At 42.3% G+C, this 26,627-nt stretch overlaps 1 protein-coding gene across 1 annotated transcript; it reads left to right on the forward strand.

Annotated features, from left to right (window-relative positions):
• Positions 1-6,255: 6,255 nt before the first annotated feature.
• On the forward strand, positions 6,256-22,697 carry LOC146080433 (uncharacterized). Its single transcript, XM_083187730.1, has 3 exons — positions 6,256-6,872; positions 7,725-8,163; positions 22,435-22,697. The coding sequence occupies exons 1-3, from the start codon at positions 6,456-6,458 to the stop codon at positions 22,695-22,697; spliced, it is 1,119 nt and encodes a 372-aa protein (XP_083043856.1). The 5' UTR covers positions 6,256-6,455.
• The last annotated feature ends 3,930 nt before the right edge of the window (positions 22,698-26,627 follow it).

The following is a 26,627-nucleotide window of genomic DNA, read 5'->3' on the forward strand; positions in this document are numbered from 1 at the left end:
TCAAAATTGCTCCTGTGCAAAGCTTGGGTGGGTTGCTAGTATATATATAGACAGAACGATGCATGATATATCATCGGTCATATGTAATATACTGTAGCACAGTATGTCTGTACTATGGTGGTTATTCATACCTGATCACTTCTCTGTTAGTTTTTAGAGTCCTGCAATCAGATAGTTGCCGCCCAGACAGAGGGAAAACCTGTGCTGTGCCAGTGAAAGGCTGTGAAAGGTTTGCGAAATTATCACAGATCGGTGAATAGCTGCAAATCCGTTCGCAACTCACTCAACATTGAATGAGTTTCCCAGTGTGTGCTGCCTATGTGTAACACAGACTCTACTCGGTCGGTGCGACAGGAACAGGCTGACATCACACGACCTCCATGAAAATGTCTAGGCATGCCTGACACTCCCAGAAAATGGCCGGTTACCACCCACAAACACTGGCTTCCTGTAAATCAAACGGCTAACAATAAAAAAGACACTGGATTTTATTAAAGGATGGCCTTGCGCATGCACACTATGATTCCTACGCATGTGCGGTCAATTAATTATAAGCTGGGCTGCAAATTCACAGCCCAGCAATCACGTCTAAATAACCCTCTATATTATTTAATATAAAATACTGGAGGTTTCCAAGGCGCAGAAAAAACTCTATATTATTTGTCTGTGAGTTCAAGGATATTCTATTCTTCCTATTATAAATAAGTGCACATACTGTACTGTACAGAGCACTTAAAACTACTGTATGTTTGACATACAGTATGTCAAAAAAATGTGTATATCTCAGCTAAATTATATACATTGAAATAAAATAAATAATTATAGTTAATATACAATACCCACCATGCTCTCTTTCATTCCTTTGCAGTTTGGGCCTTATTCTAGTTCATTCTTTCTGACAAAATCCTTCTTAGATGGACAAAACCATGTGCACTGCAGGTGGGGCAGATGTTACTTGTGCAGAGAGAGTTAGATTTGGGTGAGGTTTTACTTCAAAGTGAGATCTATATTGCAGTGTAAAAATAAAGCAGGCAGTATTTACCCTGCACAGAAACAAAATAACTCACCCAAATCTTATTATCTCTGCACATTTTACATCTGCCCCCCTGCAGTGCACATGGTTTTGTCCATCTAAGAAGGATGTTGTCAGAAAGAGTGAACTAGAATAAGGCCCAAAGTTTGTTATCTTGTCAGCAAGGAATTTTGGTACATGTGAATTATCCGGGCTGCCGATTTTGTCCTTAAGTTTAGTTAACTTAAGGACACCCGACCAACGCGATGCCCGCGATTTACCCCCAAATCGCGTCGGTCGCGGCCGTTATAAGGGGCCGCGACGCGACCAACGCGATGCCCGCGATTTCCCATAGACAGTAATGTTAAAAGACGCGATGGACCCGATTTCCCATAGACAGCAATGTTAAAATTATTACAGTAATGTTAAATGATGTGCAAAATAAAATGACAATGTGAAATGGGCCAATATGGCCATTTCACATTGGATATGTTTTAAAAAAAAGTTTCATGGCCCTGTTAACGCCACCCCGCTATTGACGCCAACCCGAAGCATGGCGAGCGCAGCGAGCCCGCGAGGGGCGGCGGTACGCGTCCTCCGACCTTTTCATACCCCCACTATCCACGTCGGCGTGGAGTTGAGAATAGAAAGTGTGGCGAGCACAGCGAGCCACCGAGCCCGAAGCGTGGCGAGCGCAGCGAGCCCCGCGAGGGGACGCGGATACCTTCACAGGTATCCGCGTCCCCTCGTGGGCTTCACAGGTGTCCGCGTCCCCTCGCGGGGCTCGCTGCGCTCGCCACGCTTCGGGCTCGGTGGCTTGCTGCCCTCGCCACACTTTCTATTCTCAACTCCACGCCGACGTGGATAGTAGGGGTATGAAAAGGTCGGAGGACGCGTACCGCCGTCCCTCGCAGGCTCTCTGCGCTCGCCACGCTTCGGGTTGGCGTCAATAGCGGGGTGGCGTTAACGGGGCCATGAAACATTTTTTTTAAAAACATATCCAATGTGAAATGGCCATATTGGCCCATTTCACATTGTCATTTTATTTTGCACATCATTTAACATTACTGTAATAATTTTAACATTGCTGTCTTCGGGAAATCGGGTCCATCGCGTCTTTTAACATTACTGTCTATGGGAAATCGCGGGCATCGCATCGGTCGCGTCGCGGGCCCTTATAATGGCCGCGACCGACGCGATGCCCGCGATTTTTTGGGCACAATGAAAAAATCGGCAGCCCGGATAACTCACAAGTACCAGAATTTTTCGAACACAGTGGCTGACATCTTTGTAGGCCTGATGCAGGGAGGAGAAAGTGGCATCACTGCAACTCATTTGATGGCAGTCTAAAGGTGCCCACACACTAGAAAGATCATAAGATGTGCGCATAAATTAGCCTTCAAATCTTTTGTCCGATCTGGACAAAAGATTTCAGGCAAGTGCACATCTTTACCAAAGATTTTTCTTAAGATCCCGTGTGCGTTCCTATGGATCTTTTGTTAAATCTTCTGATCTTTTGTGCAGCACGTAAGATCAGAAGATTTAGCAAAAGATCCACGGGAGCGAGCATCGGCCGATTTTCGACCGATTTTCGACCGATTATCGGTAAATATCGGTCAATATATCGGCCGATTTATCGAAAATCGGCCACGATTTTTGGTCCGATTGGCCGATTTTCGCTAAATCGGCCGATATATCGGCCGATATTTACCGATAATGGGTCAAAAATCGGCCGATGCTCGCTCCCGTGGATCTTTTGCTAAATCTTCTGAACTTACGTGCTGCACAAAAGATCAGAAGATTTAACAAAAGATCCATAGGAACGCACACGGGATCTTAAGAAAAATCTTTGGTAAAGATGTGCACTTGCCTGAAATCTTTTGTCCAGATCGGGCAAAAGATTTGAAGGCTAATTTATGCGCACATCTTATGATCGCAGATCTTTCTAGTGTGTGGGCACCTTAAGAATTTTAACCTGCATTAGATCCCATCAGGAGAAGCTACAGGTATCTGTAATTGATTGGGAAGATAATAGCTAACTTTAAAAAAAAAAATGAACAATGCTGCATTTAAATCTCAGATTAGCAATAAGCACTGTATTTTACAGTCATTGTCCAACTACAATTTTAGTTTTTAATGGCTGTTTAAATTGATCCATCTAAAGCTTGGAGCAATATTGACACAATATGTTGTTATAGGCCAATTCAGTACAACATATCAGGGGTGGATCCAGGAGAAAATGACAGGGGGGGCACCATGATAAGAGAGGGTTTGGGAGGGGGAGCTACATAAGTGCAGCTTACCTACATGCTCATTGCCAGGGGTTCCATATTCATTGCCAGGGGGTTCCATGCTCATTGCCAAGTGGGATTACATGCTCATTGCCAAAGGGGAATACATGCTCGCTGTAACTGGGGGACAGCCGCCACCAGGCAGAAGTGACAGTCATTGACAGTATTCAGAGCACTGCAGGTTCTGACTATTTGAAATAATACCCATTTCACACCAGAAAATGCAGGGACTTTCCCAGGAATATGGTCCCAGAATCATGCAGGGACATTCCCAGGTTGGCCCCTTTACACCAGCCTAGTCCCTGCATTTTCTGGTGTGAGGAGGAGAGAACCCCCCTCCCCCTTTAAACTGCTACATCGTTTAACTGGCTATATCTTCGGAACCAACTGACCAATTTACATGACCAGTATCATATTGAAGAACTTTTGACTGGGCTTCGAATGATTTTTGTCCTGTGAAACTGGGCCATTTGGTTCCAGAGAAATCTGCCCTCAAAGAACATGAACAGAAATGAAATAAAATTTCAGAAGTAAAAAAAATTGGTTTACCCGCATTATTTCTGGAACCAATTGACCCATATGGACCAGCCTGGTATCAGATTGAAGGCCCAGCGATTTGGGTTCAACCACAAGCTTCTGTAATGCCAGGGAACCAGCAGCTGTCAGAACAGGGTGGGGGGGGTCCCATGTTATCCTATGGGGAAAACGTTCCAGCTTTGCCCGGCGGTAACTCCAGTTCCTGGGGGAACTGGAGATAAAAACATAAAACAGTATATGATGGCAAATAAGAACCACTTGGCCCATCTAGTCTGCCCTAAACACATGTACATGCACACATTTAAGCACTACAGTTATTTTACAGTTATTTTATTATTATTTTTTGTTGGTAGCCAATTAATCTAGCAGTTTTTTATTTTTGGAGAAAACCAGAGTTCCAGAAGAAACCCATGCAAGGATGGGGAAAATATACAAACTCCACACACTTAGCTCCATGATGGGAATTGAACACATGACCTCAGTGCTTTGAGACAGTAATGCTAAACATTATATCATCTGCCCAATGTGGTTTTAAATTTGCTTTCATTCTAAGACAAGTCATGTGCATTAAATTATTATTATTTACCGTTAATGTAGATTCAATTAAACACTTTGCGTAAATATTTTCCTTAAGAAGAAACAATATATATTATAATGTTTTATAATCATATTGTAGTAAATAAAACTTATTAATGATATATCGGAACTAGATCTTTATTGGTCTGAAATCATTAACTAGTACAGATTCTCTACACATTCTTCCTGTAGAAAAATCTTTTAGGTGGATGTCCCTTAAGTCAGGGACAAGTGCATCTTTTGAACCTATTTCCTTTATCAGAACTAAGGTCTCATTTGCTGCTGTACTCCTGATTTTCTTCCGTTACATCCATCCTTTTAGTCATTGGATTGTTCCTATTGTAAGACTTGCACCATCTGTACTATCCCATGGGAATAGCCATTGTGTTACAGTCCAGTACTCCTGGGAGGTGTTTCTGTCATTTTACAGAAAATGAATTTAAAGCACAGTTTATGACTGTTAAACACTGGATAATACATCTGTTATTATTACAGTACCCTAATTGAATCCACATATTACATTTTCAATGGCTAACCCAATTGTTTAAATAACTTTTGTATTACCCTTGTATTTCTATTGATCAATATCTTATTTCACGAATGTCTAAACATGAAAAAAGTGTTGAATTAAACAAGGTTTGGTAGCTGCTGCTGGTGTTTCTGTCAATGTCCAGCAGATTGAGCAAATTGTCGATTGTTATACGCTGCTGTGAATCTAAGTAATGCTGGGTACACACCAGGACGACTAGGGCACGATTCTGTCAATTTAGATCCAATTCCGACCGGTTGTATGCAGATTGTGTGTATTATCGTGTGTTTTTGCCATTTATTTGATCCGATTCCGATCCAATGCGCGTTCACGCCGCTCGTTTGGTCGCATCTTTGGTCCTACGTGCTGCAGGTAGGATCCGTCAATCCCAGGCCGACCGACCGTCAATCGTATGCAGATCGTGAGTGTTTTTTGCCGCCTCCGTCGTCCGTCCGTCGGTGCGTCCGTCGTTTGATCCAGCCTATTTGAGTGGCATTTCCTAAACACTCCCCCGGCGCCATGTTTTTCCACATAGCAAACAGCGCTGGCGCAGCAGTTGGACTCTCCTTCTTGTCTCATCTCCCAGAACAACAACCTGGTATGTTTGCACTCCCAATGCTCTTCTATGCATGCCCACTGTTGCCACCAATGTATATAGTGTGTATAAAGCACTGGTTTGGCAACCGTGCACCCGACCATGTCACTTTTGTTTTTTTGGGTGGGCCCCATCTGTGTGTGTATACATATAACCAATGTCCACCATTGCAGTATTCCAAGCACTCCTCTCTGCTAGGCCCCATTCACCTGTGTGTGTGTGTGTGTGTGTGTGTGTGTGTGTTTGTGTATATATAGATATATATACATAAACCATTGTCCACCATTGCAGTATTCCATGCACTCCTCTCTGCTAGGCCCCATTCACCTGTGTGTGTGTGTGTTTGTGTATATATAGATATATATACATAAACCATTGTCCACCATTGCAGTATTCCATGCACTCCTCTCTGCTAGGCCCCATTCACCTGTGTGCGTGTGTTTGTGTATATATAGATATATATACATAAACCATTGTCCACCATTGCAGTATTCCATGCACTCCTCTCTGCTAGGCCCCATTCACCTGTGTGCGTGTGTTTGTGTATATATAGATATATATACATAAACCATTGTCCACCATTGCAGTATTCCATGCACTCCTCTCTGCTAGGCCCCATTCACCTGTGTGTGTGTGTGTGTGTTTGTGTATATATAGATATATATACATAAACCATTGTCCACCATTGCAGTATTCCATGCACTCCTCTCTGCTAGGCCCCATTCACCTGTGTGTGTGAATAGCAATCTGCACAATAAAATGTATAGTGGTTTTCATAAAAGTTTATTAACATTTTAAATACTTAAAACATAAGAACTAGGTAAACTGGTAACTATAACTATAAAAATTTAAATATGAAACAAAACATGGGTATAACTATAACAACTAAAATGGTTTTATCTTTTTACAGTCCCAATGTCCAACGCAAAGGAACAAGAGTTTCTTGAAGGGTTTATTGAAAAATATCGTGCACACGAATGCCTGTGGCGAACTAAATCCAAGGAGTATTCAAACAAAATGAAAAGAAACCAAGCCTTGGAGGAGTTGGCACGCTACAGTCTTCCATTTCACCCAGAGGCCAATGTTGAATGGGTGAGGAAACGCATCCAGAATATGCGCACGGTGTTCTTAAAGGAACACAAGAAGATGGAGGCTGCAAAGAAGTCTGGTGCTGGAGTCGACGAGATGTATCAAACATCGCTCTGGTACTATGACCGGTTGACATTCACCCTCAGCCAGGAGTCGATGAGGACAGGAGTAGTCCTTATGGTAGAACATGAAAACCAAGAAGTCACGGCGCAGGAGGAGGAGGAGAATTCGCAGTCTGCATCGGTGAGTCTATTTTTTTGGCTATCTAATTGATTCCTCCTGCCAATCCACAGCGCCCTCCCCATTAAAGTAGGCCATGTACTCTTCCCTCACCTGTTTGGCTCGTGCACTCCCTGTGTAGTGTTGTGTTGGGGTTTGCAAGGAGGATATCTGCACTACCTCCTCTGGCAGTTCTTGGTCTTCTTGGAGTGCTGTGCCTGTAGCCCTTTGCTGTGTGGCTTTTCTGCGGAGCAAATTGTGCAGGACACAGCACGCCGTGACAACCCAGTCAATTTTGTCCACCCTCAGGTTAATGGCAGTGTGGAAAATGCGAAACCGGCTTGCCAGGATGCCAAAAGCATTTTCCACAACACGCCGTGCCCTGGATAGCCTGTAGTTAAAGATCCTTTTGTCATGGTTCAACCCCCTTTGCGCATATGGCTTCATGACATGCTCGTGCAGGCCAAAAGCCTCGTCAGCCACAAAAACAAAGTTAAGCCCCTGTTTAGTTTCCTGGACAGACGGCAAGTGAAGGGTGTTCGCTATGAGCCTTTCGTAGAACTTTGTGTCCTTGAAAGTGCCACCATCCGATGCACGGCCATTCCTTCCTACATCCAGGAAGATAAACTCATAGTTCGCATTAACAACAGCCATTAGTACAATGCTAAAATAGCCCTTGTAATTAAAATAGTAGGAACCACTATTGATAGGCTGGGCTATGCGGACATGTTTGCCATCAATGGCTCCACCGCAATTTGGGAAGTTCCATCGCTGTTCAAACTCCTCTGCGATGACTTTCCATTCATTCACGCTGGTAGGGAACTGAAATTAGAAGTAAATAGAATTGATTAGTAAACATGTTCAATTTTTTTACAGCTTGGTGACTACCCACCTGCAACCCCAGACCTATCTGTCCTATCTGAGAATGCATGCACATCGAACGAAGTTCCTACTCCGGCACGCACTCCGCCACCCACCCTGGAACCCACTCCACCACTCCCCCGTGCCAAAAAAATGCGTGGCAAAGGAAAAAAAGGAGAAGCAGCGGCACATGAAGAATTTATGATGCGGGCACATCAAGTCCTGCAAAGAAACCCCGACAAACATGACAACTACTTCACTTATGTGGCAGAGTGTGTTCGCAACATGGCTCCTGACCAGCAACTTACTTTTGAAAAGTTATGCATGGAGTTGGTGTATAATGGCAGTTTAGGGTATCTCAACAGTGGCACTAAAATAGTTGGCATTGGTAGTGCACCAGACACACCACTGTCATTAGAATCACCAGTGCCTACTCCGCCTGCCACCGTAGCAGGCCAGTCGAGCACAATTCCAACACATACCCAGTCAACACCTACACAGCCTTCTCAACCCCCCCAGTACCGTCAATTCTACAGTTCTTTACTGATAGAAGATCCAGAGTGTCCTGTTTTTGAGGATCTGTCTTAAAAAATAGGCTACTTTATCATTTACCATCGACATGGTCTCAGCTGCAGGTATGTGATGGCCACTGCTCACATGGCGTATGGCGCACATCAATGGGGCCGGGACCATTGCATCTGCGCCATGCGCCATGTGGGCCGCAGCCTTTACATATCTGCAGCAGACATCCTCTGCCACACAAGGGCCACAGTGTGTATTTTTGTTTATTTATATGCTGCTACCTGTACCTGCATTACCAGAGGGAGAACAGGATTCTCCTCAATCTGGATAGCAAACTCCATTTATTGCCCTTTTTTCTTTGCCAATAGTATGGGGTACTGTGCGGCAGACATGGTCTCAGCTGCAGGTATGTGATGGCCACTGCTCACATGGCGTATGGCGCACATCAATGGGGCCGGGACCATTGCATCTGCGCCATGCGCCATGTGGGCCGCAGCCTTTACATATCTGCAGCAGACATCCTCTGCCGCACAGTACCTTATCCCTACTGTTGTAAGGGCATGTTCCAGAAGTTACCAGAGTGTGTTTTTTTTGTTTATTTATATGCTGCTACCTGTACCTGCATTACCAGAGGGAGAACAGGATTCTCCTCAATCTGGATAGCAAACTCCATTTATTGCCCTTTTTTCTTTGCCAATAGTATGGGGTACTGTGCGGCAGACATGGTCTCAGCTGCAGGTATGTGATGGCCACTGCTCACATGGCGTATGGCGCACATCAATGGGGCCGGGACCATTGCATCTGCGCCATGCGCCATGTGGGCCGCAGCCTTTACATATCTGCAGCAGACATCCTCTGCCGCACAGTACCTTATCCCTACTGTTGTAAGGGCATGTTCCAGAAGTTACCAGAGTGTGTTTTTTTTGTTTATTTATATGCTGCTACCTGTACCTGCATTACCAGAGGGAGAACAGGATTCTCCTCAATCTGGATAGCAAACTCCATTTATTGCCCTTTTTTCTTTGCCAATAGTATGGGGTACTGTGCGGCAGACATGGTCTCAGCTGCAGGTATGTGATGGCCACTGCTCACATGGCGTATGGCGCACATCAATGGGGCCGGGACCATTGCATCTGCGCCATGCGCCATGTGGGCCGCAGCCTTTACTTATCTGCGGCAGACATCCTCTGCCACACAGTAGCCCGTACTTATTGGGAAAGTTTAAACTGGGTCATACATACTTAAATCTTTATATATAGTGTGTGTTTTTGTACAATATCTTTTATATATGGTATTATAATATATTTGTGTTGACACAATCTATTTACTATTTTACATGTTTTAACCATGAAAGGCCTAAAAAACCTGTTTCTGTCCTAGGCCTAAATTATAAATAAAAATATTTTGTTTGCACAATAAAGTGTACAGTGTATATTTCATCCTTACCTTGCAATACTGGTACTGCAGCACCTTCACAATGGCTTTGCAGGTCTCCGGGATGATGAGGCCCAAAGCTTGCGGGGAGATGAGGGATCCAAACTTTAGGTCAGCAAGAGACCGTCCTGTCGCCAGAACCCTCAGCCGTCACCACCAGCCGTTCCTCAGCAGGGATAGCCATGCGATACTTGGTATCCTGCTTCTCGATGTGGGGAGTCACCAGACGCAGCAATTCCTGGAATGTGGCATCATCCATCCTCAAGAAGTTACGAAAATCGTCTGGGTTATTCTCCCTGATGTCCCTGAGCAGTGGCATGTGCGAACGAGTCTGACGCTGAAGTAGCCACTGCTTTGTCCAGCATGATCTTTCTCTCCTGCGCTGGGCTCTCTGACGTCTGAGCTTCAACACTGCATAATAGAGCAGGTACTGTTGCTGGTGACTACCCATCACTGCATTCTCCATAGTGCAGGGTTAAAAGACACTTTGTAATGGCAGGCAAAACAAAGTAATGTGTAAATAGCTATGTCCAGCGTTCAGCAGGTATAAACCAAGCCTCACTAGTAACAAAGCAGAAATACACTGGTTTAAAATGGCTGCTGCTATTCCTATCCCCTCTGCTAGTCCAGCCCCTTCATTTAAATTTCAAAGGCCAATCGGACGACGGTCGCAGGTGTTCTTGCAAAAAAACAAAAACCAGCGATCCGACCGTCTTAACGACCATCGCGGGCGCATCGGGATCGGATCTAGATCGTTCCGCCAAAAAACCACAATTTTTGCTAATCGTTTGCTGGGGACTGCCTGGGAGCTCCCGGGAAGTCCAAGGGAAATCGTTCCATGGTCGTCTATCGGTCGTGAACGACGGTGGTCGTCCTGGTGTGTACCCTACATAATATGTATTCAGCCGAATCTACTTCATGCTTTGTAGGTGGTTGGGACAGTGGTGCCTGTATTTGTGATCCTGGTCAGGCATAGAAGGTTTGCAAGCTTTATATAAGAAAGCAGTCTTTTATTGTCTGTCCATATGATTGCTTTCTAACCTTTGGTTAACCATGTTTCCACAATACCTCATGCTGAATTTATCTTTGCAATTACAAACAAACAAAACCAGATAAAGTCTACAAAGGACATCTGTGAACTAGCCAAGCATGGGTAAATGTTTGGGGCAGAAGTCAAGTTAGCTTTTTGTCTCCTTACTAATGAATTTCTCTGTCATTACTGGTTATTTAGCCATAAGCTGGCATTGATGGGATAATGAACTATGGTTTATGGTACAATTTGTGTTAAAATCATTCTCAGACTACTTATGAAACTACAGCAGACCACGGTTCATGATACAGTTCATATTTTGCAACATTGCTTTTCTGTAATACAGATTTTACCAGATGGGTTCTGCATTGGGGCAGTCAGATCATGCAGACTGGACTGATACAGTTTTTGTAATTTTTTGTGATGTCGTTTTTATAGTGCTGTTTACAGGTCAAGTCTTTTTTTTTTACTATGAGCAACTTTGTAACAAAGGGAGTTATTCAGTCCTGATCGTTGTGTGAATTTGCAAGCCAATCGATTATCAAATGACTGTGCATGTGTCTGGATCGTAGCACCCATGTGTGACGCCAAACAGAAACCGCATACAGCGATGAATCTATTCGCAATCACCCTGCAGTTTGATTGACAGGAAGTCGCCATTTGTGGGTGGTAACTGGCCATTTCCTGGGAGTTTTAGGAAAAAATACAGGTGTGCCCAGGCATTGTCAGGGAGGGCGTGTGATGTCAGCTCTGGCCTCGATCAGCCTCTGTCTGGTGCAGACTTGTGGATGGGTCTGAGTTACGCATACTTGCACAGACTGGGAAAATCATTCAGTGGTGAGTCAGCTGGGAATTAATTTGCGTCTCAGCAATCCATTAGCAAGTCATCCGCAGTCTTGTACGGGGCAGGATTTCATTCTGTCTGGGCAGCAGCTATCTGAATGCAGGCCAATGCAATTTCCCACAGCAGCGATTAGGTCTGAATCAGGCTCAAAATCAGCTACAGTGTATCTTTTTTGGGGGGAGGCGGGAAGGCCACAGAAAGGACAACACAACACAATTTGTATTTCCACAGAGATATAATTTTGCATTTTACTTTGCAGGCTGCAATTTGTGTATGTTCTTTGTGATTTTAAATAGAGGTTTTTTTTTCTTGTTCCTCAAATTTTGTCAATTCTTCAGCTGGTACACCTAGCCTGAGCAGCTGTATACCATTGAAAACAAGATAACACAATATTTGCAATGTTGTTATAATCTCATCTATTTGCATTGAGAAAACTCTGCCACTCTTCACAAATTGCAGAATTCTTTTAGTTTTGTCCTGTTTAAACAAAATCATTGTAGCTCATTGTTACTTCAGTAAAATATTGTTTAGCTATTTTGGTGAAATGGCTTATGTATAATAACTAATATATTATTACCCACTCACATCTCAATTATGCAGTGAAAGTGAAAGCCTTTATATAAAAAATACACCATTTTAAGTGAATTCATGTGCAGCATATATGTTAGTAATTTACATGTTTACGAATGTAATCTTAGCCATAGCAACCATTAATCTGCTGTAATCCTGTGTAGGACCATTCATTAGTTCCTTCCTATAGGTTCCAAACTCTAAAGCTGATACACACCTACAAATTTATCTGTCCAATCTGTCTGGTGGGAACTAAAATCTGGTAATTTATGGCAGCAGATGACAATGTACTATTTGTTCCCAAATGCTGGAAAACAGACAATAGCCATCCAGACAAATATGTTAAATCTGTTTGATTTAACACATTTTCTGAATAATCATTTCTGTCCATTTTCCAGCATTAGGCAGCAAATGGTTGACTGTCATATATTTCCATATTCCAGATAAATCTGTAGGTGTATATGGGGGGGTCTTGCGATGCACACCCTAATAATATACATGTATAATGAGGTGCTATCATGCTGGGACCTTCAGTTCTACAAATGAAGACACTCTATAATATTAAGCTCTGCTATCTCATATAGAGGAATAAATTGAGGTTCTTGGAATATTTGTTGGCCAATAATAGCCCACCAACTGCATCAAGGTAACCTCGTCAATTTTATGGTGTGTCCCTAATACTAAGTTTGAACCCAGGATGCAGCACCCCAAAAAAGCCTGCGAAAGCCAGTCACCTCAGGGCAGCACACAAGTGAATTGCTAAGGTGAGTTAATAAGAAAGAAGCTATAGCTAGGGGTTAAAAAGGGTTACATAAGTGAAAATAATATAAAGTATAATTAGTGGAAAAATAAGGCAACCCAGCCACTTCAACCAAAGGGGAGCCGTGCCTCAAATCCATCCCTAAAACCCCGCCCACCTGATCTAAATGGTACAACCAGTCTGGTCCCTGGGATCCACAGACTGCACATTGGAACTAAAGGCACAATTGAGGTAAGTCCTGAAAATTCATCATTCACATTGTGCTAGTTTTAGGGATAGATTTGAAGCATGGCTGGGTTGCCTTGGGGTGGCACACCATAACATTTATTTGTATATGCCAATAGACACACCTGATTGGAGGTGTTAGACACACCCAATGGGCGATGTCAGATAGGCCCAATAGGCGCACCACCTAAAATGATGTGCTGCGCAGGCCAATATCTACTTTGCATTTGACGCAAAAGCATCATGACTTCAATCAGAATCAAAGGAATCAGCCTGAGTGTGACTGTTTCACTGAAACAAAATAAGTATGGAGCACTGTAATCACACGTCATGAAATCTATCTTACGGATATATTTTGTATCAGCAACCAGTAAATATTTTTGACAGTTCATTATGCAGATGTAATTGACATTCTATTTTTTTATGTTCAGATATGTTATCAATAAGTATTATACTCAACTGAACTGAAACTTGTTACCTACAGTATTTGCACACTGAAATATGCTATACAAATGGTATTATTTCCTACTGTGTAATTAGGGATTCCACTCCAATGCAGGTATGAAAGGAAACTTAACTCTTTGTTTGAAGACCCCCTACAAAAGAAAGAAGCTTATGTAAAGCAAGAACCAGTGTGTTTCTGCGTAGTAACATTTAAATCTGGTCATCCCGTTCAGTTCCTTATAGTAATCATAACTCAGACACCGTCATGGGGACAGACTGAGTTATTCATTGTGACGGATAATAGGCTTAAAAACGAACATTTTCTGAATCATTTCATGGTTAGAGGGAAGACAGTCAATTAAGTGTTGGTGTTTAGTAAGGAACCCTGCAAAGACCTGTCAACAATTCAGCAGGGAAGGATTTGCTCAGTGACCTACAGGGCCTTGAGGTTCACAAAACCCAATGAATGGATTGGCTTTTATAGGCAACTTCCAGACAAGACCATCCTGATTTGTCCACTGATAAGGTTGAAAGAATCTGTGTTTAGAAAAAAAAAGTGAGACAATCTTACATAGAAATTAAGGAATATAATCACATATATCTAATGATAAATAAATAACCATTTAAATATGAAGGTACCAATAGTACTAAATATTTGTTCTTATTGTTTCAATACTTACAATTAAATACTATGTTTTTGAGACACTGCCTATGCTTAAAGCAGTAATATATTTTATTTGCTATGAATCATTTACAAACATTTCTTCTGATGTCTTGCACCAATCTCTGTTCAAGTACCTCTCTAATGTAAGTAACTGCTGGATTATGGCTTTTGTAGCAAACTGGGGGCTAAGGGCTATTGGGGATACCTGGCCACTACACTCTCACCGACTGTGTGAACTGCACATCACCATGGTTCCATGGTGGAGCGTATTCCCTGTCACCACTGCTGCCAAAAATAAGATGGGGAAATGCCTATACAGGTTGAGTATCCCTTATCCAAAATGCTTGGGACCAGAAGTATTTTGGATAACGGATTATTCCATATTTCAGAATATTTTTATATTACAATGATGTATGTTGAGGTACAGTATCTTGCATTTATGTTTTACAAACACATCAAACACGTGAAATACACACAAATAAGGTTTCAAAACATGAAACAAAATTTGTGTACTATCTCATACCGCTTTCACACTGCCTAAACGTTTTAAAAAATGGTATTTTAAAACGGTATTTAAAATGGGTCTGAGCCTTGACATTGCACTAGATTACCATTTTAAATACCATTTAAATACCATTCACATCAGTGAACCCATTTCAAGGCAGAATATGTATTGCGGGTCTACAGATGTGGTTACAGATCAATATTGTAAAATAACAGTGGTTTTATTCATATGAACAAGTGATAAAAAAGCGCTGTATCATACAATGAAAAGGAGTCAAAGTCTTTAAACCGGTGATGTTAAAGTGGAAGGGAGTTGTAGGGAGCTGGCATCCCTACTCCCTACAGTGCACAGTACTCCCTGATACCTTAAGTACAGTCCAAAGTCTTAGCGCTGGTCCCTCGCCGAAATTTCCGTCCCTCCGTCCCCCTGTAGTGCAGCATGCAGGTGTTTAAAAAGGTGCCAGAAGCACAGAACAGTGTTGATACAGTGAGAATACTGGAACACAGTATACAGGTAATTGATTGAGACCCAGGAGCTCAGGGTCTGGCAGTTGTGTTTGCTCGAGTTCCGTACACGACTGAATTTGTTCAAATATGTTTTTTGACAGGTGGGATAGAAGTGATAGAGACTAGGGAAGGACAGAGGAGAGAAATTGGGGAGTAGTGGGACATGAATTAGAGATAACAGGAGAAGAGGAGATCTACTAAAGGACTGATTTCTACTAGTTATACCTTCATACCGTCACTGTCAGACAACAGAGATTCTCATGAAAGGGTGTGGGAGATAAATCTAATTTAGATAATGACAATTGGAATGACATATATTCTAATGTAGACTCAAGCTCCATTTTGTTTGTTTGAAAGAAAATGCGTAAAAACTATTTTATAGATGGTATTATGTCTCTACTCTACTCAACAGAATGCACCTGAAATCCCCGGGAGTCCGGTGGCTCCCCAACGGGTAGTTAGCAGGGTATTGCATGTGAGGTACACATGCAATACCTCTTAGTAGTATATGGGGGTCTTTAGAGCCAAAAGAACCCTTAGAGTATAAGCGACTTCAGTCTTTTTTGTATGCGGAAATCAGGAAAAAGAAAAACAGCGAAACAAGTGCTGCTTAAAGACAAGGTCTCAGGTTGGTAGACCCAGAAAGAGCAATATAATAATACACTTAGGGCCTGATTCATAGATGTATGATAATAATGCCTGCCAGCCAGGGGCCTTGAAAACTCACAATCTCTCGTCCCAATAAAAGAAACCACACGAAAGGAAATTTTTAATAATACATGTATTAAACATTAAGTATTACCTAAACAAAACGAAATAACACAATCAATTACAAAACAACAAAAATATAAAGGTGTGCATTCAACTTATGCAATTGCTTTTTGCTCTTTCTTTTCTGCCAGGGGCTTAACCAGAACTTTGGGCCTCATACCAACATATTGAAGGTGCCCCTGTCCCAATGCTTCTTGAGATACTACTCTCTGTAGCTGTTATTCATTTTAAGCCCCATCATTTTTGCCCTAGTTCATTTTCTGAACCATAGTAGTGCCCTAGTTAACATATTTCCCCATATTAGTGCCCGTTTATTTTATGAACCATCGTAGTTCCCTAGTTTACATCATAGTTGCCAATGTTATGGTTGTCCCGGCAAAGTTGCATGGGAGGGAGCATGGAGGTGAGAGGGCGTGTAGGTGTGAACATGTCATCACAGCCCCGCCCCTGCTTTACATTGCCTACATTACCAGCATTATAAAGCGTGAAATTGGGTCTAAAAATGATACAATTTACCTCGACTTGCATCATCTCCCTGCCCACTTCTGTGTGAGCTGCAGAGCTGGGTTTGGGTGTGTGGCTGGAGGACAGGTGCGGGCTCAAAAAAGCTGCACACTTTCCTTTTACTCTCAATGGATTAGTAAATACCCCCCCCCCCCAGTACCGTAGTTCAAATTATGCCACACTGTTATGACTCCATTTCATATTGTGCAACATTAAAGTGCCCTAGTTATTACAGTATGTAACATTATAGTGCTTCCCACATTACCATGAGCAGATTCGATTCTGACACATTACAGTGCCCTCCAGGATATATTGCGCTACATTAAAATGTCCCCTTACCATTAAAACATCCACTAAATACTTCTCCCACCAAAAATGTAATGTTACACAATTCAGGCTGGGAAATGGATGAGACCCAATTACATTTTTTAAGCCACTCTTCATTATATCCCACAAAGCGGCCACTCCCCATCAATCACTTACAAATGAATCCACACTGTGTCTACAATCGCAGAGGCATATTTGTAAGGGCGATTACACCATACCTACTCTGCATGACCTCTCTTGTGCCTTTGACAATATAGCGCCTTTTTTGTTGATCTCTTCTGCTAATTTTGAACTCCTTTGATCAGTGTGACACTGCCCCCTACTGGCTGTCCTTCTGTCTTGTATTACGATTTTTCCACTCCCCTCCTTCTACTATAGGTTGGTGCTTGGCAATGCCCCTTCCCATTCTTCCTTTATTCTATATGGATGAGCTCATTAGCTCTTTTGGCCTCTAATATAATCTTTATGCTGTTGATACTCAAATCTTCCCTCTCTCCTAATCCAGATATATTTCTGTTATTTCCTCCTGGATGTCTCAGTGCTTCCCTAAGCCTAACACCATACTGTATATGCCTACTTTCTAGCTCTCTCCTCCTGCAGAAAATGTGAATTGTGAATAGGGCAAATTTACTAATCTGCCGTATATACCTGATTCATATTTTCCAATATCATAGCTGTTTGTATCCATTCGTATGCATTCGTATTTGGTGGTCATATTTACGCCCACCAAATATGTACGAATAAGTGCAATGATGCCCTGTGTAAAAATATATAAATATATAATAATAAAAAAAAACGGCGTGGGTTCCGCCCCCATGACTATTATCAGCCTTGGGGTATATAGAGTTCAGGACTTTGCCTGTGCTGCACCCCTTCAGTGGAACACACTCCCTCACTCCATTAGACTCTCACCGACCTTCCACGAACAGGTACGGAAAAAGTGCACCCTTCCACTGTATAACCTAGTAGCCCTGAGGCTGGTCCTCCGACCCCCTGCTTCATGCCTTGACCATCTCTGCCTGCTTACATTCTGCTATCAAGCCACCTCCCACTTGCTTGCACCTCATGTTTACTTTCTGTCTCCCCTTCCTACTAGATTGTAAGCTCCTCAGAGCAGGCTCCTCTTCCCTCCTGTTATCAAAGCCCTCTTCTCTTCACATTTCACTTACAGCTCACCCATACTCAAACACTCAGCGACCATCTTCGTCCACATACTCATCTCCATCTTTGGCCACCAGCCCCTAATAGTATGTTGAGCATGTCCTCACTTCTTATATCTAAGCTGTACTGTGTATTGAATTGTGGCACTCTGTTTAGCTATACTCATTTTATTACTAGAGATTGTGGGTGGGTCAAATCGCACAGGACAGATCTCAATATTTACACGAATAGGAGATAGAAAGAGACCCCCCGTTAGTTCTGTATATAAAATTATTGTGTAACGCTTGGGGGTGTGCTACCACTGGGACAAAGATTAGGGTAATTGAAAGAGGAAAGAGCAGTTTGTCACAGTAGTGGTGCACCACAGTAAATAAGAACGACTTAAAAAGTAACTTTTATTAATTCAACATATAAAAAAGAGGATGCTGCGAAATATGACAGACTACGTATAACATATAACAAGGACAAGTGAACGAATAGTGCTGATTAAAAACTAGGGCTCATGCGGCGTCCCTTAGCACTTAATTCCTTTTAATCATATGTACAAAACGTCTCTTCCCTAAGTGTCGGCTGGACCGCCTGTTGACACCAGGTGGACGTATTAACTGGTATATGTGGCCCTGTCTGTCAGTGGGTCTGTTGTGTCACCATGTTGCCATAAGCAGATGTTTCGTGTCACAATTTTTATTAAAATAGAAAAGCCGTTTGTTTGAGGTGCAGCGTGAGTCACAAGTCTAGTCAGCCATTTGTAGGTAGGAATAAAGGACTAAAATAATAGTCTATTCAAGATGATAATCGTGCAGCGGGCAAAAGATTGCCTAATATGTGCTGCTAATCTAATACATTAGGACAAGGCTGAAAACTGAGTAACTGGGATTTGAATGTAGGAACCCCGATATGACCAAAGGCCAAGAATTAAACTGAGTTTTGGAGTCAAGCCGTATGGAACTCTAATTAATACACTTCGCAGTGAAAAATGCAGTTGGTTCTCTAGCCGGCTGATAACGGTGATATAAGCTAGCAAATATAAGCGTGCCACCGGACCCTCCAATGGCTGTGACCAGACCACCGGGTTAAAACCCTGTAGTTTTGGGTACGGTCCTCCTGAGGGTAGGCTGGCTACGTTTAATTGTTAAAGCTTGAGGAAGACAAAACCTATATATGGGCTGGAGTTGGGCAGCGGGCAAAAAATCGCCTGGTGTGTGCCACTAGTAATCAATCACCAGCTGATTGGTTATACAAGGCATAACTACCGTTATTGGAATAATTATCTCAGTATTGCTCACATATCGGGGAGTTTTAGATTACTGCCGTATGAAACTCCACAACCTGCACTGAACCTCAGCGCTGTGTGGAGTTCTCTAGCCAGGTACTCAGATTGACTTGTGTCACGCAACAACACCAAACATATATATATATATTTATATGCAGGGTGTGAGCAGATGAGCGTGCCGCAAGCCCTCTTATGTGCTGAGACCGACCATACGGGTGAGACCCTGTGGTTAAGGTACGGTTCTCACGGGGCAGCTGGCTGCGCTCTAAAACATAGGCTGCATTACGGCTGTGGGAAAACAGACAGAAATATTTTTATGCTAGACATTAGAGTCCTTAAAAGGACTGATATTGAAGACCGGAACAAGGAGGCTAAGGGAGCGTGCCGCACGGCTAAGGTGGCCGGCGTACGCTTCGCAGTTTCTTCTTCAATTTTTTTTTTTTTTTTTTTCAAATCTTTTTATTAAAGTTTTCTTAAGACATACAAATGGTAAAGAATAAAATATTAATATGAAATGAGAATATATTAGTAGTAGTCCCATTTTTTTTTTCTTTCAAGAGTTTGGCTCGCAGGCCAATGTTAAAACAACGATAAAATAGGTAACAAGAGTTACAAAATATTAGTCTAAACATAAATCATTCTAACAGGTTGAATAATGCTAGTAAAGCAGTTACGTTTCACATTCGTATACCCCTGTATCTGTACCTGGGTGCGAATCAAGATCTAACCCAAGATGGGTGAGGATAAAAATAGGAATAAGGCAAAACAAACAAAATACTAATCAAAAATAAACAAATTGAGGACATAAGACAAAAGACTAGAAACACATAAGGAAGAGAGGGGAGGGAAGGGGAGGCCAGATGTAAACATCATACAAATATAAATTGTAAGATTGTCTTTCTATTCTTCCTATAGAAGAAATTGAGTACTAATAGCCTTAAATATTAAAATTTACACATATCTAAGCATCCAGCTATATGCTTCTAGCCATACGTAATCCCTTTTTTTTTTTATTTATTATTATATAAAAGTTGAAACCTTCGGGTGTTGAGATAGTTATAAGCTGGTATGAGAAGGACTAGGACTAGTGGGAGAAACAGGTGGGGGAGATTCAGCCAGAATTTGTCTTAATAAGAACCATTCTGTATGGCGAAATATTTTAAAAATATATTCTTTGATATCGTTATGAAGGTTGTCTATATAGATCCCCCATTTTTTATAGAAGGCTAAAACACCTTTTTCAGCGTCCGCAGCAGAGGAAGCCTTTTTTCTGTCAAAATACAAAAATTGAAGTAGTTTGTTTTTAACTTCCTCTACCGCTGGAGCGTTTCTTCTTCAATTTAATAAAAATTGTGACACGAAACATCTGCTTATGGCAACATGGTGACACAACAGACCCACTGACAGACAGGGCCACATATACCAGTTAATACGTCCACCTGGTGTCAACAGGCGGTCCAGCCGACACTTAGGGAAGAGACGTTTTGTACATATGATTAAAAGGAATTAAGTGCTAAGGGACGCCGCATGAGCCCTAGTTTTTAATCAGCACTATTCGTTCACTTGTCCTTGTTATATGATATACGTAGTCTGTCATATTTCGCAGCATCCTCTTTTTTATATGTTGAATTAATAAAAGTTACTTTTTAAGTCGTTCTTATTTACTGTGGTGCACCACTACTGTGACAAACTGCTCTTTCCTCTTTCAATTACTCATTTTATTACTAACTGTAATGTTAAGTTTTGTCTCCCTGTACTGTTCCTGTGTACGGCACTGCAAACACTTGTAGCACCTTCTAAATAAAAAATATAATAATAATAGAATCAGTCCTGTTTTAGAAATTCAGGGGCCAAAGAAGTTTAGGGTCTCTGGTATGTCTAAAACCAGCACAAAGCTCAAGGGCCGGTCCTGGTTCCCAAAATATGGGGGACAAAATGATTAGGGGTCCCCCCAGTATTTTGACAACCAGCAACGGGCCCAAACAGCCATAAGGGTAATCCCATAGCCGGGGGAAACATAGCCGGGGGAAACTATTTATACTAGATCCCCTGTCCAAAACATTATCTCCCTGACTGGTCAGCCTGGGCTGGGGGGTGTGGTGTAGCACACCGACAGTCGGGATCCCGACAGTCATTAGCCCGACATCGGGATCCTGACTGCCCGGACTCAGACAGCGGGGGGAGCGCAACGAAACCCCTTGCGGGCTTGCTGCACTCGCCATGCTGCGGGCACAGTGGCTCGCTATGTTCACCACCTAGATCTATTCTCCCTCTATGGGGGTCATGGACCCCCATGAGGGAGAATAGCCGGTGGCTATCGGGATCCCTAGTGTCTGGGTTTTAATAGTTGGGATTCTGACGCCGATGTAATGACTGTTGGAATCCCGTCTGTCTGCCAGTCATCTGGCACCCGGCCTGGGATCATAAGGGCCGGTGAGCACCGGCTGATGTTTTGTGTAAAAAATAAAATAAACTATTGTGTTTTGTTGTGGAATTACAAGTCCCAGCAAGCTTGCTTCGCATGCAGGGACTTTGAGAACCACAAGTCTCTAAAGGACCCGCTGGTACTTGTAGTTTTACAACAAAACAAATAGTAAAAAAAAACACACACACATAAGAGTAATATAATTTAAATACATGCTACAATCAATCATACTATACGTACCTATGGATTCCAACATTAGCCCTTCTCCTTGTCCAGTAGAAAGCCAAATGGGTACCTGCAGGAGGAAATAATATATACCAAGGCCTCGGTGTAGATCACTCCCTTTTTCGATCCGTTGTAGCATTGCTACAACCCCTCATACAAAAAGAACCTAGCTACTTGATGGATACTGGCTGGCTGGTGGGCATCGAAGTGATAAGTTTGTATACGTCTAAAACACACGGATTCGGCTTGAATCTGGTTCAGAGATTTTTACAGCAAAAAAGTACTTTTTGCAGGAACACAGAGAAATCATTGTCAGTTTGCTAGAGTTGATACTCAGGAATAATTTTTTTCATCTTCGATGGACAGTACTATATGCAACTTTAAGGCTGAGCTATGGGGTCTTCAGTAGCCCCTAGCTACGCCAATATTGTGATGTATGGTATCGAGAACACAGTATTCTATGAGAGACCAAAATGTATGAAAGACATCCTATTACTGTGTTGATTTATCGACGACCTTTTCATTTTGTGGAAAGGACCTGAAATGAAACTTGCCGACATTCTGGATGAACACAAATCAAGTGATAACCCAATTAAATTCACGTATGGCTTCAGTCAGACAGAAGTTAACTTTCTGGACGTTAAGGTCATCAAAAAGGAAACAAAGATTATCACCACCTTATATACTAAGCCTACAGACCGAAACTTGCTTTTGCATGCATCTAGTTGTCTCTCTAAAAATCTCATACGGGCATTAATAGTGACCTTAGCTCAGCACGCCAACAACTTGATGAGCTGATTATAAAATTTTATTTATATTTTAAACACAGTAATTTGCTCTTCAATTTGAAAGGAGGTCAGGTTGCTCCCTGCAAAATGATGGCGAGTAAAAAAGTAATTGCGAGGTCGTATGTCTGAAAGGGGTATTGGATTTTCAATCCTTATTTGCAAAGAATTAGAGTTGGGGTTACAGAATTATTTCCGTCCTAATCAGATTTCTGGTTATTTTAGTGTTTGTGTATCTGGTAAGTCCCCTACAAGGCACTGTAAAGGCCTTTCTACTCAAATCAACCCAGCAAAGCGACTAGTCCCAATTCTACTGTGATAAAAACTGCATGTTTTACAAACCCTATCACATCTCATTATCCCTAACAAGGGCTGACAGCTGAAGACAGGCCATTATTTTTAATTGGGTCATCAAATTAAACTGCACATAACTTGTATTTGTCTCTCAACATATACATTTGACACACCCTAGGCTACAGACAATGACACACCAACAAGTATATTCCTGGTGTATGTCTACAATATATGATCCAGAATATTGAGAACTACTTTAGATCAGTACACACATACAAGTCATGTTGCTTACAAGCTTTTCTACAAACATGGCCAACATTAAATAGCTGGTATTGCAAACATCATAAGTAAATAGTTATATATTTATTTATTATTTATTAACAGTTTCTTATATAGCGCACACATATTCTGCAGCACTTTACAGAGAATATTTGAACATTCACATCAGTCCCTGTCCCAGTGGAGCTTACAATCTATATTCCCTACCACATGTACATGCACACACAGACATTCTAGGGTTAAGTTGTTGGGAGCAAATTAGCCTGCCAGTATATTTTTGGATTGTGGGAGGAAAATGGAGTACCCAGAGGAAACCCACGCAACCACAGGGAGAATATACAAACTCCACACAGTTAGGGCCATGGTGGGAATTGAACCCATGACCTCAGTGCTGTGAGGCAGTAATGCTAACCATTACACCATCCATACTGCCCTACATACATATATTGTATGGTTTTATTTTTTTCTAACAGGAAGTATACAGAATAGCCAGGTTATAGTATCAAATCATTTATTTTTTTCATCCTTAATAAGCTGAAACAATATATTTATCTTTAGGTTGAAAACAGGAGCATTCTCGAGTACAAGGTACGTACAGTCAGGGGCAGATCCAGGAGAAAATGACAGGGGGGGCACCATGATAGGAGAGGGTTTGGGAGGGGAAGGGGGGGGGGGGAATTAGTGGTGCCATTGTACATGCTAAGAGAGCGGCTAGAGAGAGGAGAGCAGAGGGAGGGCGGGAATGGGCGAGAATGGGATTAAAAATAGACCCTGGCGTTTAAAGTACACAGGCCCACATTGGCGACAAAAGTGAAGGATGTAGTTATGCGCGCACTCCGGAAAAGGGGTGTGGCCACTCAAAAGGGGGCGTGCCTTTGAGTGTAGTGTACCACACCATATATAACTTCTACACATTATGCAACAAAATACTAGACCCCATTATACTTGCAAAGAAAGAAGAAAAATACTTTTTTGTTGGGGCACTCTTATATGGAAATGATGTAACGTAATTTCTAATTTATGAGAAATAAATGAAGGTAGGTAGGGCAACGCGAAAGACTCAATCTGTCAATGCCCCTGATTCAGCAGTCAATGCTAGTATCACAACATAAGGGAATGGGGATGTGAGGAAAAGATTGAAGTGTATTAAGAATTAACTTTTATTATTATCTCTAAAATAGGTACTAGACAGACCTATATATTAAACACAGAAAAGTTAAATATAAATCAAAAACACTTGTTACATTGGTATGCTGCAAATATAGGGTTCTAAGTGGTTCTGCCTCCAATCTCTATGCTAATATTAAGTTATTAGCTAGAGAGAGAGAAAGTTTTTTCTCATAGGTGTCTGGTTCAGCCTAGAGAGGAATGTAACAAATGTAACAACAAATCATTTTTCCACAAGGCATGAATAACAAATGTATCAAACAGTGGCTACCACAGAGTTTATTGTGAAGAAACACTGGGTGACATTTAATAGGGTGGGTTTTCCGATTTTTGGCGATTTTGTGGTCTGAAAATGACGAAATCGCTGTTTTTTATAAATCGCCAATTTAATAGGAATCGATTTACTGCTAAATTCGCATGTTTTGCTGTCTAACTCGCACATGTTTGAAAAGTGATTTCATATCGCATTCTTTATCGCATCGAGATGTTTTCCCATTGAAAAGTATACAATTCGCATATTTACTGGATGCCGATTTTGGAAATCACCATCCAAATGCGAATTTAAATCGGGAAAAAAATAGACCAGGTAGAGGCTGGTAATTTATGTTAAAAAAACAGGCGAAAAACTCATAAATGGTTAAATCCATCCCAGGTGGCCCACATTGCAATCATGAACTCCCCTACATATACCCCCACAAGATTATGGACACCTGTGAGGGTGTTTATGATGGAGTTTCTGCAGAGTGGAGTGGAGCTGCTAGTGTGTGAGCTGGGACGTTTGGAGGAGCTACGCAGGAGGAGGGATTATGCTGCCCACCAGATCCAGGTACCCTGACCACTTCATGCTTCTCGTAGGTACCGTGCTAGGGTGTACCTGGACTCCCTCTCAGATCAACAGGTGGTGGAGATGTTTAGGCTGAACCGCAATAACCTGTTGAACTTATATGAGCAGGTGAGAGATGATTTGGATCCTTTTGGGGTGCCAACTATGCAGTGTCTGGGCTGCAGAAATTAATGTCTGCCCTCTACTTCTTTGCCACAGGCTCATCCCAGTCTGTGAGCTCATGGTCGTTGGGGGTGTCACAAGCCACTTTCTCTAAACATTTATCTCGGGTTTTAAATGCTTTAAAGAAGCTGTGGCGCACATATATCACATTCCCACGTTGTGAGTCCGAGTGGCAGGACCTGAAGGTGGCATTCTATCGGCTCTCAGCATTTCCAAATGTGCTGGGAGCCATAGACTGCACCCACATTGGGATACGTGCTCTGCACGTGAGGGAGCATGTGTATGTTAATCGCCGGGGCCACCACTCCCTCAATGTTCAGGTGGTATGCGATGCCAACCTCAAAATTCTCAGTGTGGTTGCAGGCTACTCCGGGAACTGCCATGATGCCTATATCCTGCGTCACTCAGCTATCTGGGACCGCTTTCAGGCCCACACCATGCCGGAGGGCTGGCTAATTGGTAAGTCAGTTATCAGTGTTTTATTAATGTAACCAAAAGCATGTGTTGCGCTTTACAACCCATTTCTGATTGGTGATGTTGAACATTGTTATAATGGCATTTATGTTTTTTTTTTTTTTACATTTGTACCAATATGGTGTGCAGTGCTACTATTACTTGCTAAATACCCACATAATATGTGGCCAGCAAACCACATTTTTATTTCATTTGTAGGTGAATCAGGATATGGGTGTCTACCATGGCTCATGACACCTCTGCGGAACCCAGAAAGCCCTGCACAGCACCCGCTACAATGCCACACACATTGCCACCCGCAATGTAGTGGAACGCACCTTTGGGGTGCTGAAAAGCAGATTCAGGTGTTTGGACAGATCAGCAGGTACACTGCTCTACCACCCTGCCAAAGTAGTACTGATCGTCTAGGCTTGCTGCATGCTACATAACATAGCTCTGGGTCAACCAAATTATGTTGATGTTGGCAATGCAGCAGTTGTGCAGGAAGCTGAAGCTACACAACATGTGCTAGTTAGGAGTACGCGGAGGGGGAATGTGGTTCAGACAGAGATGATACGGCAGCATTTTACAGGTAATTTAGCTTGCAAACATTGACAATAAAGAATAACCCATATCACCCTGTACCTTACAAAACAACCCACTGCTTTTTGTGACATTGCACCGGGCCATTTGGGGACTACTGCACACCCCCTGCAAGGTCTGCCATACCTGCTTTGTCCTTGC

Source organism: Crinia signifera, chromosome 1, assembly GCF_055691185.1.
Source record: "Crinia signifera chromosome 1, ASM5569118v1, whole genome shotgun sequence".
NCBI classification, from domain to species: domain Eukaryota; kingdom Metazoa; phylum Chordata; class Amphibia; order Anura; family Myobatrachidae; genus Crinia; species Crinia signifera.

What these genes read in the sequence shown, in the direction of transcription:
- LOC146080433 (XM_083187730.1), top strand. Translation starts at nt 6,456, where the DNA reads ATGTCCAACGCAAAGGAACAAGAGTTTCTTGAAGGGTTTATTGAAAAA. An exon ending in AGAATTCGCAGTCTGCATCG is followed by an intron (nt 6,873 to 7,724) that starts GTGAGTCTATTT and finishes ATTTTTTTACAG; the next exon opens with CTTGGTGACTACCCACCTGC. An exon ending in TCCGCCTGCCACCGTAGCAG is followed by an intron (nt 8,164 to 22,434) that starts GCCAGTCGAGCA and finishes TTTTGTGGAAAG; the next exon opens with GACCTGAAATGAAACTTGCC.